The sequence below is a fragment of the Heterodontus francisci genome, chromosome 14 (assembly GCF_036365525.1).
Source record: "Heterodontus francisci isolate sHetFra1 chromosome 14, sHetFra1.hap1, whole genome shotgun sequence".
Taxonomy (NCBI): Eukaryota; Metazoa; Chordata; class Chondrichthyes; order Heterodontiformes; family Heterodontidae; genus Heterodontus; species Heterodontus francisci.
Genome location: NC_090384.1, coordinates 104,868,968 through 104,884,258, shown reverse-complemented (window position 1 = coordinate 104,884,258; position 15,291 = coordinate 104,868,968). Strand labels below are relative to the sequence as shown.

General features: G+C 41.4%; 1 protein-coding gene across 7 annotated transcripts in view; it reads left to right on the top strand.

Moving 5' to 3' along the window:
* LOC137377196 (transcriptional enhancer factor TEF-1) overlaps positions 1–13,788 on the top strand; it is a 301,232-nt gene extending 287,444 nt beyond the window's left edge. For all 7 annotated transcript variants that reach the window (XM_068046673.1, XM_068046670.1, XM_068046672.1 and 4 more), the window contains 2 exons: positions 1,103–1,255; positions 6,175–13,788. In XM_068046673.1, coding sequence (XP_067902774.1) covers positions 1,103–1,255; positions 6,175–6,288 — 267 coding nt within the window. In that variant the 3' untranslated portion in view covers positions 6,289–13,788. The remainder of the gene's footprint in view (positions 1–1,102; positions 1,256–6,174) is intronic.
* Positions 13,789–15,291: the final 1,503 nt, after the last annotated feature.

The following is a 15,291-nucleotide window of genomic DNA, read 5'->3' as shown; positions in this document are numbered from 1 at the left end:
TTAGATATAACTGAGTGGCTTGCTAGGTCATTTCAGAGGGCATGTAAGAGTTAACCACATTGCTGTGGGTCTGGAGTCACATGTAGGCCAGACCAGGTAAGGACAGCAGATTTCCTTCCCTAAAGGACATTAGTGAACCAGATGGGTTTTTACAACAATTGACAATGGTTTCATGGCGGCGCAGTGGTTAGCACCGCAGCCTCATAGCTCCAGGGACCTGGGTTCGATTCCGGGTACTGCCTGTGTGGAGTTTGCAAGTTCTCCCTGTGTCTGCGTGGGTTTTCTCCGGGTGCTCCGGTTTCCTCCCACAAGCCAAAAGACTTGCAGGTTGATAGGTAAATTGGCCATTATAAATTGTCACTAGTATAGGTAGGTGGTAGGGAAATATAGGGACAGGTGGGGATGTTTGGTAGGAATATGGGATTAGTGTAGGATTAGTATAAATGGGTGGTTGATGTTCGGCACAGACTCGGTGGGCCGAAGGGCCTGTTTCAGTGCTGTATCTCTAATCTAATTAGACTAGCTTTTTAATTCCAGATTTATTAATTAGATTCAAATTCCACCTTCTGCTGTGGTGGGATTTGAACCCATGTCCCCAGAGAAATACCCTGGGTCTCTGGGTTATTAGTCCAGTGATAATACCACTACGCCACCGCCTACCCCGGGTAATTAAGGGTATGGAAAAGTTAATTCCAAAATGCCACTTCAAACGAAAGTGAGAGAGTCGGACACAGGTTCAAACCAATAAGAGACAAATTTAGGATTGATATCTTCACGCAAAGAGCAAACTACACATGGAATGGATCCTGCAATCATTTAAGAATCATTTCAGTGATGCATTGCAGCAGGGGTGCAGATATGAGGGTCTGGATCAGTGGGCCAGCATGGGCTGGAGGGCCTTCCTTACCCATAATTAAAATGTGAATTTTTTTCTTTCTAGTTGCAGTGCATTCTATATACCAGCTGGGGGAGCCCGAATGCAGGCATTAACTTTCTGTAACAGTGAAAAACTGATTCATCCTTGAAATTGATCATAGTTTTATGAGACTCAACTTTATCAAAATTATATGAATTCATACTTTCTTTCCCGTTTTCCTCTTAGACTGAATATGCAAGGTTTGAGAACGGGCGTTTTGTGTACAGAATAAACCGATCTCCCATGTGTGAATATATGATCAATTTTATTCACAAGCTTAAACACTTACCGGAGAAGTACATGATGAACAGCGTTTTGGAAAACTTCACTATTTTGTTGGTGAGTCTTTGTTCTTGAGCTCATTTAAAACTCCAGAACTCACTGAGCACGTGCAGTGTGAACAGTTCTGGGCACCGCATCTTAGGAAGGATATATTAGCCTTGGAGGGAGTGCAGTGTAGATTTACAGAATAATGCCTAGACTCCAAGGGATAAATTATGAGAAGATATTAAACATACTTGTGTTATGTTCCTTAGAACTTGGAAGGTTAAGGGCTGATTTGGTCAAAGTTTTCAAGATATTCAGGGGAACAGATAGGATAAATTGGGAGAAACTATTTCTGCTGTTTGGGGAGTCGAGGACTGAGGGCATACTTTAAAAATTAGAGCCAGACCTTTCAGGCGCGGAATTAGGAAACGCTTCTACACGCAAAAGGCGGCAGAAGTTTCAAACTCTTCTGCAAATGGCAATTGACGCTAAATCAATTGTCAATTTTAAATCTGAGATTGATAGGTTTATGTTAACCTCTAGAGATATGGGTCAAAGGGAGGTAAATGGGGTTAGGCCACAGATTAGTCAGAACCTAGTTGAATGGTGGAACAGGCTTGAGGGGCTAAATGGCCTCCTCCTGTTTCCATGATCATATAACTGTGTTCAAATAATTCTGACCCCATGAACATCACTCCTGGAATGGGGAGATTTACTTTTTAAGAAATAGTAGTCCAAAATTTGCTGGCAAACTAGCTGTGTTAAGGACACGCACTGTGAATAATGTGCAAATCACCCAGCGAATTCAAGGGGTGAAGAGATATGCCTTGAGTTGCGAATCTCTGGAACTTGCTGCTCGATTTACCCCGCTCTGCCATTAGCTTCACACAAACAGCCTGTCGCCCCTACTCACCCCATTACTTAGAAGAACTTTGCAGTATTTGCATATGAATTGCCCTTTTAAACTTGCCGCAGAAAGTTAGGGCAGGAGTGTGAGTACCCTTTTAACAACATGATAATTGTTAATGCAATGCCAGTCAATCTGTCTGGCTCAGAAAGAGAACAATTTAAACTTTTCATTCTCATTCCTGCAGGTAGAAAATTGTTAGATTTTTAAAAAAATGTCAAGTTTTACATTTTTATATCTTTTCCTTCGCCTTTTTTTCTCTCTCTCAGTCTCATTTCGTCTCTGTTTCTCTTTCTGTCCCTGATTTGACTCTAACTCACCTGATTTCCTTCTCATTCGTTCCTCTTTTTCTCTCGATCCCTAAATCTCATTGGTGAAGGAGATAGAAAGATAGGAAAAGAATACTTGCATTTATATAGCGCCTGTCGCAACTACGGGACCTCCCAAAGCACTTCACAGCCAATGATGTACGTTTGGAAGGGTAGTCACTGTTGTGATGTCGGAAACACAGTAGTCAGTTTGTGCCCAGCAAGATCCCGCAAGCAGCAATGTGATAATGACCGGATAGTCTGTTTTAGTGATGTTGGTTGAGAGATAAATATCCCTGGATACTGGGGATGACTCCCTTGCTCTTCAACATAGTGACCATGGGATCTTTTACGTCCACCTAAGAGGCCAGGTGGGGCCTCGGTTTAACGGCTCGTTCGAAAGATGGCATCTCTGACAGAGCAGCACTCCTTCGGTACTTCACTGGAATGTCAGCCTAGATTTTTGTGCTCAGTCCCTGGAGTGGGGTTTCAACCGACAGCCTTTTGACTCGGAGGAGAGAGAGCTATCAGCTGAGTAATAGCTGACCATTGACTATTGTCCTGCAGCTCACTGAGCTCTCAGATACCCCATTGCCGTTGCTGTGCCTTTGTCAACTCACACTCCCAGCAAGTTACAGTACAAAAGCATTTAGGGGCTAAAGGGCATGGGGAAATAGTTAACAAATGGGGCATGCTCCAACAAATTCTGGACCAATATCTCCTCTTCCTTCCCTCCTCACCCAGTTAACTCTTATCTGGACCCCTACTTGTTAGGAAATCTTTGTATGGAACATAAGAAATAGAAGCAGGAGTAGCTTATTCAGTCCCTCAAGCCTGCTCCGCCATTCAGTAAGATCATGGCTGATTCAATTGTGGCCTAACTCCATTTTCTTGCCTGTTCCCCATAACCCTTGACTCCTTTGTCAATCAAAAATCTGTCTAACTCAGCCTCGAATATATTCGATGACCCAGCCTCCACTGCTCTCTGGGGAAGAGAATTCCTGAGCTGCACATCACCCTCCAGTGAGATTTCGTACTCGCTCTGTTCCTGCAGTGGCCTGACTTGGGCGAATGCTGTGGAGAATTTCACTTTAGACCATGAATCTAGGGCTGTACCGTGTAAGCTTCTTAAAATGATCGTCCAGTTTATGTCAGGATTAACTTGAGCCAGAGTGCAAACAGCTGGTGCCAGGGACAAACATAGTTTACAGATTCATTTTGAGATTAATTATGTTCCTTCTCTTTCTGCTGTCCCCACCCCACTCCAAATTCTGAATGCCCCTGAACTTTGTTTCTTTTTTCTTTCTCTTTTATCTCTGCTTTTTCTTCTCTGTTTATCTCCCTCTTTCTCCTTCACTGTATCTCTTGCTCTCTCTCTCTCTGTCCCTCCCTTTCAAGTCTTTTTCTTGTCTCTGTCTCTTTTGCTCTTTCTGTCACTCTGACTTTGTCTCACTTACTCTATCTGGCATGCTTCCAATTGCTTATACGTGAACCTCTGAGGTGAACCACTGTAATGTTCGCAGAACTTCCCAGAAAATTATTTCAACTAACTGAGACTTGAAAGCTGGGGTCAACTGCACTGGTGGCAGAAACTGCAACCAGTAAGAACAGACCTGTTGCGGTGACCCTTATTGATATTGTACTCTTGACGAAATTCTTGTTGCGGCCCTGGTCTCAAGCGAGCAGAATAATGAATAGTTACTTTGACATTAATTAACTCAGTGGGTTGCATTCTCCCCTCAGAGACAGAAGGTTATGGTTTCAACCCCCACCCCAGAAACCTGAGCACAAATTCTAGGCTGACGCTGAGGGAACGCCACGCCATCGGAGGGGCAACACTGAGGGAGTGTTGCACTGTCTGAGAGGCAGCACTGAAGGGCAGCACTGAGTGAGCACCACACCGTCTAAAGGGCAGCACTGAGGGAGTGCTGCACTGTCCTAGAGGTTCAGCACTGAGGGTGCGCTGCACTGTCGGAGGGGCAGTACTGAGGGAGCACTGCAATGTGGGAGTGCCGCACCGTAGGAGGGACAATACTGAGGGACCGCTACACCATCGGAGGGGCGGCACTGAGGGAGCACCACACCATCTGAGGGCCAGCACTGTGGGAGTGCCGCACTGTAGGAGGGACAGTACTGAGGTACTGCTACACCGTCGGAGGGGCAGTACTGAGGGAATACTACACCATCGAAGGGGCAGTACTGAGGGAATGCTACACTGTCGGAGGGGGCAGCACTAAGGGAGCACCACACCGTCGGAGGGAGTGCTGCACTGTCGGAGGAGCAGTACTGAGGGAGCACCACGCAGTTTGAGGTCTTTGGATTGCTGGTTAAATCAAAGCTCTACCCACCAGCTTAGGCTGACACAAAAAAATAAATTAACACTGGTTACATGGATATGAGGTGTTGTCTGTTTTTTTTTAAAAAAGCATACGGGACACTGGGCTTTATATATAAAATAATAGAGTACAAAAGCAAGGAAGTTATGGTGGATCTTTATAAAAAAACTGGTTAGAGTATTGTTTCCAATTCTGGGCACCACATATTAGAGGAGGTGCAGAAAAGATTTATTAGAATGGTATGAGGGCTTCAGTTACATGGATAGACTAGAGAAGTGGGTACTGTTTTCCTTAGAGCAGAGAAGGTTAAGAGGAGATTTAATAGAGGTGTTCAAAATGATGAATGTTTTTGATAGAACAGATAAAGACAAACTTGTTTCCACTGGCAGGGTGGTGGGGTGGGGGTCAGTAACCAGTAGACACAGATTTAAGATAATTGGCAAAAAATGCCATGAGAAAAAGACATGAGAATATTTTTTACACAGTGAGTTGTTGTGATCTGGAACGCGCTGCCTGAAAGGGCGGTGGAAGCAGATTCAGTGGTAACTTTCAAAAGGGAATTGGATAAATACTTGAAAAGGAACAATTTGCAGGGCTATGGGGAAAGAGCGGTGGGGGAGTGGGGCTCATTGAATAGCTCTTTCGAAGAGCTGGCACAGGCACGATGGGCTGAATGGCCTCCTTCTGTACTGTATTATTCTGTGATTTCCCCAATTCAGTTCGCTCAGTAAAGTTCAGTTGTACAAAGCCTTGTTCGCACCTCATCGGGAGTAACTGTTTTCAGTTCTGGGCACTGCACCTCAGGAAAGATATGTTGGCCTTGGAGGGGTACAGTGCAGATTCACCACAATGATACCGGGGCTAAAAGGGTTAAATCACAAGGACTGTTTGCAGAAATGTGATTTGTATTCCTTTGTTTAGAAGGTTGAGGGATGATCTGATTGAGGTGCTTAAAATGATAAAGGGATTCAATAGGGTAGTGGTGGAATTCAGAACAAAGTGGGCTCAATCTCGGAATTGGAACTAGGCTGAATCAGGAGTGAAATCAAGAAATGCTTTTTCATACAAACTGTCTTGGAAATCTGGAACTCTCTTCCCCCAAAAGGCTGTGGGCACTGGTCAATCAGAACTTACAAGACTGAGCGCTTAAAATCTCAGCAGCTGAAGACACGGCTGCCAGTGGTGGAACAATGCAAATTGGAGACGTGTTGGGGTACAGAGTTAGACCAGCTCTGATCTCTAGGGGTGCTGTAGGGCTGGTGGAGGTTGCAGAGATCCATTTGGTCACGTGTGACTCGGGTGTCAAATTCTGTCTGATAACCCTCCTGTGAAGTGCCTTGGGGTGTTTTACTTCGTTAAAGGCGCGATATAAATACCGATTGCTGTTTTGTTTTCTTTGTTGCAAAAGACATGCTAAGGTTTTTTTTTTGTTTGCCCCAGGTTGTAACAAACAGGGATACGCAGGAGACACTTCTGTGCATGGCGTGTGTGTTTGAAGTCTCAACCAGCGAACACGGAGCGCAGCATCACACCTATAGGCTTATGAAGGAGTAACCCTTGGAAGTTTCATTGCCCTTCTGGAGAGAAAAAACACACACAGCTGCAGTTCAGTAGCTTAAAACCTCAATACACGTGGCAGTGCCTCAAATCAATTGACACACCAAGAACACATCTGAGTTTTGATGTGGGTAGCCTTTTTAATTGTGTGTGTGTGTGTGCGTGTGTGTGTGTATATATACATCAACAGCTGTGAATTATGGTACCTTGTGATAGCTTTTTATAATGAATTACATGTGCTTCAGAATACCTTTTTTAAGAAAAATACCTGTTGGGTTACTACATCAGAAAAATGGGACTGTCGTGTCTGAAAAAAAATTTTCTTTTAATAATTGTGGTAGTGTCGTCTAGTCAGTACAAGTTTTTCTGTGACGACAGAAAACACAAAAAAAAAACAGGAACATAATGATTGTAGACACAATGCATTTAACTGTGGGATGACTGTCTGCCTTTGTAAAGATAATTTATTTAAAGAGTTTTTTTTCCAAAGATGATATATTCACAGGTATATATTTATCCACATGTGAATATGCAGGAGATAGCATCAGGCTGAAGTTCTTGGCTTCAGGTCAACAGGTATTGCAATGCTGGTGAAAGAATGTCAGTCATTTAACAGTCACCAGATCTATTTGCTTTCAGGTTTCCTTAATTTTTAAAACTAAAATAAACATACACTCCTTATTTTTAAGACGTTGAATTGGAATACAGTAATTTGCAACACTAACTAACTGAACAGTTCAAGTAAAGCCTACTGAGAAAACGTGCTAAACAGTCTTCAAGATGGTGCTGGATGCTAAATTTTCCTGAGCATGAGAGCGTGCGGACAGAAGTATGTCGATTTTTGATCGAGTCAAAACGGGGATGGGATCTGTTTCAGCCACTTGATGTGGCAGTATTGTTCAGTGATGTCTGCAAAAAGTGCACAAAGTTTTTAATTTTTATTTGCAGGAAGAAAGATGCGAGCTGTTATTTTGTAAGCATTTTTGGGGGAGGTCGATTCCTAAACATGGTAGATAAGTGAGGAAATGGTTAACAGGTCAGGCACCACTGAGGGAAGTAAGTTTCTGAAGGTTGAAACTCCTTGTTTTGAGAGTATACGCTGGGTATAAAAGTAAAAATCAGAATTCCGCCATGTAAGAAAAAAGTCCACTTTTCACAGGAGAAACAGGAATTTGACCACTTAACCCCTTCTGACCCACAGAAAAAGAAATCTTGGCTCAGTTCCTGGTGATAGTTTGCATGGGGATTTGTATTTGTGTAGAGATAGCAGGTGCATTGTTTTAGATCCTCGATCAGGATGAGATGGAGGCCTTCTAACACCAAAATGAAACTATGACCGTATCACAAGAATTTTTGATGAGAATACTGTGAATTAAGAAACAGCACAGTGTTTTTGTACATTTCTATAATTCTATTTTGTAATAGTGGTTGGAAATTTACTTTAAAAAAAAAATGTGTATTTTTTTTTGCGTCTGGGAGAAATGCATGTTTAGAAAAACCACAGGGAATTAGTTCAGTACTCATATATGGTCCCGACGTATGTTTGTAATGTTGCTAGCTTTAAGAGGCTTGTAAATGAACCAGCGTGATTTGTGTCCTTAAGTTGACGATCAGTGTGGTGGTGTGTGATTCTGTGAACTGAAAGAAACTGCCAGCAGCATTACATCCAGGCAAGCAGGGGGCTAATGACGCCCGTCTGTCCTGAGCACTTGATTCCTTTTGAGACACAAAATGCTCTTGTGGGGGTGTCTCGCTTTTTTGTGTGTGTGTTTCAACTTTGGTACTTGCGCATGTAATCAGATGTGCATTTTCCACGTTAATTTGGCAGGTAAGGTGTAAACGAACCAACTTAACGTGCATAAGCTTTTGGATTTAAGTTGGAACTTCTGTACTTTGGAATATTCAGCAGTGGCACAGTCACTAAATGTTCATTTTCGGGAATTCGAGGAGAAAATGCCATGATTTTAAAGCATTTGTCTTTACACAATTAAACATGTATATGGAAAACACTATTGTGATCACTGTCCATTGTAAGAAATTAATGAAATCCAAATAAGATGTTACTGAGGCTGTGAGTTCTTTCCTAAGCTGGAAGTTTCTGATACGTTATCAGTAATGTTTTTTTCTGATATAATTTTAATTCAGTGCTGCCAAAGCGTAGATTAATCAGTGCCTTAAAAGCGTACAATAGGAAACTACAGTTCACCTGTAGATCTACACATTTAAATTGGAGAATACTGTGCTTTGAGATTTGTTAAGTGTTTTGTCTTGTTACTGTGATCGTTTCCAACATACCTGTGTTGAGTAGTGAATCCAAACACACTTTTGAGAGGTTTTTTTTCCAAAAAGTGTGTTAAATCATTACGCCAACTAATTGCCAGTGACAAAACAATCGCTTTTAACTCAGTCAAACGAGGACCTTTTTTCACAGTTTGGATTACGACCAGCACAGAGCAGAAAGCAAGAGTAACCAGCTGTTTTGAAGCATGCCTTTACTAACTAATGACCAAATAACGATCTTCATACATTTCCTGCACTCCAGCACGTAAGTGCCTTTGTTTTTTGATATTCCAGCCTAGAAAAGATCTGTTCAGTCAAATGAAAAATAAATTGTGCACAGACCAGAAACCAAATAAGAAATAAATGAGTGATCACCTTTAATGCCTTTTACTGAGCTGAGTACTGCAAGAAGATTGAAATGGAATAAATCTGAAGGTGGCATTTAGAAGAAGTGTGTTCAGAGAAGCCAAGACACGTATTCAAAGAGGTTAAAAAAATTGTACAGCGGAAGCAAAAATAACAGTTATTGTAATTTATTTTTTTAGCGGATGTTATAGAGTTTGAATCTTGGGGCGGATTTTCACCGTTGTATGAGAAATCGTGAAAAGGTTATCAGCTAAAACTATAGCCTTGACAGTACTGTGTCAGAATCGAGCTTGCACAGATACAGTGCCTGTTGTGGAGGCGGGAGAAACTATGGTTTGTAGATTAAATAATACTGATTAAGTTATCCTGTTAAGAAACACATTGTGCTACCCTCCAACATGGTATAACTACAGATTAAATATGGGGTTTGTTTTATCTAAAATTAGGTAGCATTTGCAGCACAGAAACAGGACATTGGACACAAATAGTCTGTCGGTGTTCATGCTGCACATGAGCCTCCTCCCACCTTGTATCATTTCATCCTATCAGCATATCCTTCTATTCCTTTCTCCCTCTTGTCTTTATCTAGCTTCCCTTTAAATACATGTATACTATGTATACCTGTGGTGGCAACTTCCACATTCTAAATTCTCTCCCTGTTGGATTTATTAGAAACTGTCTTATATTTATGGTCCTATCTGATCTATCAGAACCCTTCATAATTTTGAACACCTCTATTAAATCCCGCCTTATTCTTTTCTGCTCTAAGGAGAACAATCCCAGCTTCTCCAGTCTCTCTCTATGTATTAAGTCCCTCATCCCTGTTATCATTCCAGTCTCTTCTGGCTTAACAGTGAACTGTTTGGTCCACAAACAGTCAGGTCTAGATCTTTATTCAGTAGTGGTTTCATTGTCCTTCCTGTGTGCTGATGGCAGCAAGAGCATTAATCTTGGGTCATCGCCAACATCCACCTGAAGATCCCACCCATCACAGCGGTGACGTGAATCTTGATGCAGGAGTGTTCACTTGGTTTTGATGTTGGAACATTCTGGTTTCTTTGTGTTTACATAAAGTCTGCAGCACAAAAGCAGGCCATTCGGCCCAACCGATCTGTGCCGGTGCTTATACTTCACAGAGCCTCCTCACACCACTCTTCCAAACAAATCAGCATAACCTATTCCATTCTCCCTCTTGTGTTTATCCAGCTTCCCCTTAAATGTATCTATAATATTCACCTCAACCACTCCATGTGGTAGTAAGTTCCACATTCTCATCATTCTCTGGTTAAAGAAGTTTCTTCTGAATTCCCTATTGGATTTATTAGTGATTATCTTCTATCTGTGACCTCTAGTTCTGGTCTCTCCACAAGTGAAAACATCTTCTTTACGTCTACCCGAATGAACTTCTTCATAATTTTAAAGACCTCTATTCGATCACCTCTCAGCCTTCTGTATTCTAGAAAATGATTGAGGTCATCATCCATCGTTGATTGGATTGCTTCAATTTCCCAGAGCACTTGAACTATATTCTGAAGTGCTGGGATTCTGCCTCAGAGCATCCTTTAAGAGCGTTTGTCAGATATTGCGAGTATTTTCTGCCTTCTCATCGGCTTTGAGCATAAAGAAAGAAAGACTCGCATTTATATAGTGCTTTTCTTGACCACTGGAAATCTCAAAGCACTTTACAGCCAATGAAGTACTTTTGAAGTGTGGTCTCTGCTGTAATGCAGGAAACACAGCAAGCTCCCACAAACAGCAATGTGATCATCTGTTTTGTGATCTTGATTGAGGGATTTTAAAAAATGGCCAGGCCATGGGGATAACTCCCTCCTCCTCTTTGAAATAGTGCCATGGCTTCTTTTACATCCTCCTGAGAGGGCTTCAGTTTTAATGTCTCATCAGAAAAGCAGCACTTCTGACAGTGCAGCAATCCCTCAGTGCTGTATTGCCAGCCTAGATTTTTGTACTCAAGTCTCTGGAGTGGGTCTTGAACCCAGAGTCTTGTGATTCTGGGGCAAGAGGGCTACCAGCTGAACCGTACTCCAGTCCTGGGGAGTATCCCATCTGATATTCGCATTGCACCTCCACCAGAATCACCTCTATTGTTAGTGTTTCATGTAAGATGTGAGTGTTGAGGATCTTGGTGTAGAGAAATATTCCCCTTCCGTGTGAGAAGGTCTCAGATCCCTGTATGTGCTTACCATTCATATAGAGACTTGGAACTTGCAGTTTCCAGTCCAAAGCCTTGTTGACTTCAACCTCTTTTTTTTTTTTCCCCCCTAAGCATATTAAAGGCAGCACCATGAGTGTGAGAGTCCCATTCCTGAATCATAGAGTCTCACAGTACCAAAGGAGGCTTTTCAGCCCATTGTGCATGTGCTGGCTCTTTGAAAGAACTATCCAGTTAGTCTTTCCACACATCCCTGTGTTTTCCTTTTCAAGTATTTATCCAATTCCCTTTTGAAAGTTACTATTGAATCTGCTTCCACTTCCAGGCAGCACGTTCCAGATCACAACAACTCAATGATTTTTTTTTAAAACTCATTTCCCACGAACTGGAGAGATTTCTGGAATGTGATTATTCATGAATTATTGTGTATTCTACACAGTCTCTTGTTACAATTCTGGAGCTAGGGTACAAGTTGGATTCCTCCGACTGATATCGGCACCTTGGATGGACTCCTGCGGACCTCTGCTGTTTTGAGGTGGGTCATTGAATTGGGGCATGGGAGGAGAAAGAGCAGAGACAACCTGATCAGTGACTCTCCCAGCACCAGAGAAAACTTGTCTCCTACAAAGTTAGGTATAGAATAAACCATGGCAGTGTTAACAACTTTAGACAACCCGTTTTGAGTGTTGCAGGGAAGCAGGATGAGGAGCATGCATGTACACCGATCCCTGATGTACATCAGTAACTTGCCAACTTGCTTCACATTACACATTAAAATTACTGTTCTGTGGCTAACAATAACTCAGGAACAGTTGAACAATAGAATATAAATTATCTCTTTTAATGCAAAGAAACTTCCTTGAGGGAACTAAAAATTTGCATTCTGTTTGTTGGATGAATTTTAATTAGGATTAATGCCTCGTTTCTTTCTTTCTGACAACTCATTCATTGGAGAGGGTTTTTTTAATCGTTAGTTATATGCATTTTGGAGGTCCATGGTCCCTTTTCTTTGTCCAGAATGACATTTGCATTTCAGATAGATCTATTGTGTAAGGCTTTTCAAATTTAAAGGGCACTTTGTAGACCTGTCCACAGGAGTTTAAAACCAGTGTCACACAGACATGCAGACACACGCACGCTCAGACGCACCTGTGCACACAGGCATGCAGACAGACACATAGACGCACACACAAACACACTACAGCTCAAGTAGTCGAGGTCTGAATGATTGAAGGATGCAAAAAAAAAAGGCTTATCTGTGTCGAAAAAACCTGTTTGTCACAATGAGGCCATTTTGGCACAAGTTAGTGCTGTGGGGGTGGGGGGCGGAGTTACGAATTGTTACTGTAATTCTGGAAAAGCTAATGGGGTATAGATTTGACTATTTTTGTGTGGGAAATGTGGAAACTGTGTGTGGGAGTTTCTCTAATCTTTGTGACCCTGTGCAATCAAACGCACAGTAGATGATCGTTAGAATTATGTATTTTTTTTTGCGGTGGAGTACTCTTGGAATTAAATTAAGCATTTCACCGTAACTGTGTTAATTTCCAGAACAGCCCTGTTACCTCCGTATTGGAAAATGGTTTAATTGCAGCCTGTGTACAGTTGTGGCCTGTGACTTGATCAATTGAAGATTAGCCAGGGAAAAAAATGTGCCTGAGTTAAGACAATAAAAGGAGTTTAGTATCCTTTAAACCTAAGTAGCCTTTCACTTTTTTTTTCCTATCTACAAGTTCCTTCTGTAAACAATTGTTTATTGCCATGTGTGTCTGCTCACATTTATAAAATAACTCATTGAATTTAACGTTTGCTTATTTTTTGTGTGTTGTATGTAATGTGTATGAAATGGTATTGTGGCTTTAACTGATGCTTTGAACTATGGTCAGTGGTTACTTTTAATATCACATACAGCTGGTAAATTTGATAGATATTTCTTTTTTTTGATTGTATATACCCCCCAAAAAATGAATTAACGTAAAACTCCCTGTGTTCCAAGGCAAGACCCTTGTCCTCAGTGATTAATCTCAGCACGGGAAACACAGCTGTATTTGATAATCATATTGTGATTCTTTTGTTTATATTAAATAGAAGTACTTTTCTGCTAAATGTGTGTTTGCCCTTTTAATTTATTTCAAGCACTTGCCTTACCCCTGATTTGTCCTCCTGCAATCCTGTCCCAATGATCTTTTCAGCTGCTCGAAAAAAACACTAATTTATCAAGTGTCAAAGAAGGAGATTCTGTCAAACTTGCGAGCTGTACTGTATGTTTGTATTGCTGTTAATGTGCAGGTACTGGTACCTTTTTTTGGTTATAAACATTTAAAATGTTGGCTTCAATGTAAACTCATCATTACTATGGATAGTTATATGAAATTTATAGGGTTTGTGTGCAGAGAATTTTTTAAAGGTGCTTTGTATAAAGGATGTATCTTAGCTTTCTTGGTACAGATGTGTGATAACCTAAATATCCATGACAGTTAAGTGCAATTATTTGATCATCACTGAAACACAAGTTTGTGTGCCCTTTACAGCAAATGTTTGACACATTTTAATGACACATTTTAATGCCTTCCTAATAAAAGTGGTAGACATTTTGTAGCTTTCTAGAAACTTTGTATTTGTATTCATACAGTATAAATCAACAATAAAAAAGGAGAATACCTTATCACATTTCTTCTTACTGTCCAGAAGTGCTCCAGCTTTATTTTGTCTCAGTTGATTATTACTTGAGTGTGGATTGGGTACATGTGGATGACTGTAACAACAACAACTTGCATTTATGTAGCGCCTTCAAAGTAATAAAACATCCCAAGGTGTTTCACTAGAGTGTTATCAACCACTATTTGACACCAACCCATATAAGGAAATGTTAGGACAGCTTGGTCAAGGAGGTAGATTTTAAGGAACGTATTAAAGGAGAAGAGAGAGGCAGAGAGATTTAGAAAGGGAATTACAGAGGTTAGGGTCCAGGCAGCTAAAGGCACAGCCGCCAATGGTGGAGCGATTAAAATCGAAGATGTGTAAAGGCCAGAAGTAGAGGGGTGCCGAGATCTGAGAGAGTTGTAGGCTGCTTCACAAAAAACAGATTATCTGGTCATATCACCTTGTTTATGGGAGCTTGCTGTTCACAAATTGGCTGCCACGTTTCCTACACTTCAAAATACTTCATTGGCTGTAAAGCACTAGATACAGGGATAGGCCCTGACATGTTGCACCACGGGCATTTGACAAAATTATTCACTCAGCCACAGACATGGGGGAAATTAATCTATATATATAAAGTGTACAGCCAACCTACTGCCATCAAAACACAGTCCCATTTAAAGCACATTTCTCCCTATATAGTAGCTAAGCATACAAACATCAATAGAGAGCAGCACAATTGTATTAGCTCACTAGCAAGTATTCAATGCCAATGCGAATTACTTTTGTTGACGAGAGCTAGCTACACCATATCGGATGACCTCTGTGGATTCCCACTGTGTCAGGAGTGCAAATTCATCCAATATACCATGAAACTCTAGGAGAGGATTGTTATTGTGGTTACTGAGGTGAAGCAGTAGAAAAATCAGCAATAGGAAGACCTATCATTTCTCACTACTATTGTCACAAGAAAATTTAATGTGATGGTCAATGGTTGTGCAATCACCTGCTTATAATATGTGTCTGAAGACAGAACAGCCAGCAAAAGGGCAGTGATCTCCAAATCAGGAGAATTTTATAGTATGGAGCAGATAGTATTTCAGAAGAGTCATGTAAGACAGAGTAGGACAGGAAGGGACAGAGAGATTAACAGTAGGTAGCTAAGACAGGTTTATTCATCGTGATAGGCTGGTAAACTAGGTCCTGGATTCTAAAATGCAGAAACAACAGCATCTCATGGGCAAACTATCATAAACTCACCAAAGGTGGTGATATAGGGGATGTAGTGGTGTCGTGGTATTGTCGGTGGAGTAGTAACCCAGACACCCAGGCTATTGCCCGAGGACATGGGTTTGAATCCCACCACAGCAGAAGGTGGAATTTGAATTCAATTAATAAATCTGGAATTAAAACCTAGTCTAATGGTTGCCGTGAAACCATTGTCAATGTTGTAAAAACCCATCTGGTTCACTAATGTTCTTTAGGGAAGGAAATCTGCTGTCTGTACCTGGTCTGGCCTACATGTGACTCCAGACCCACAG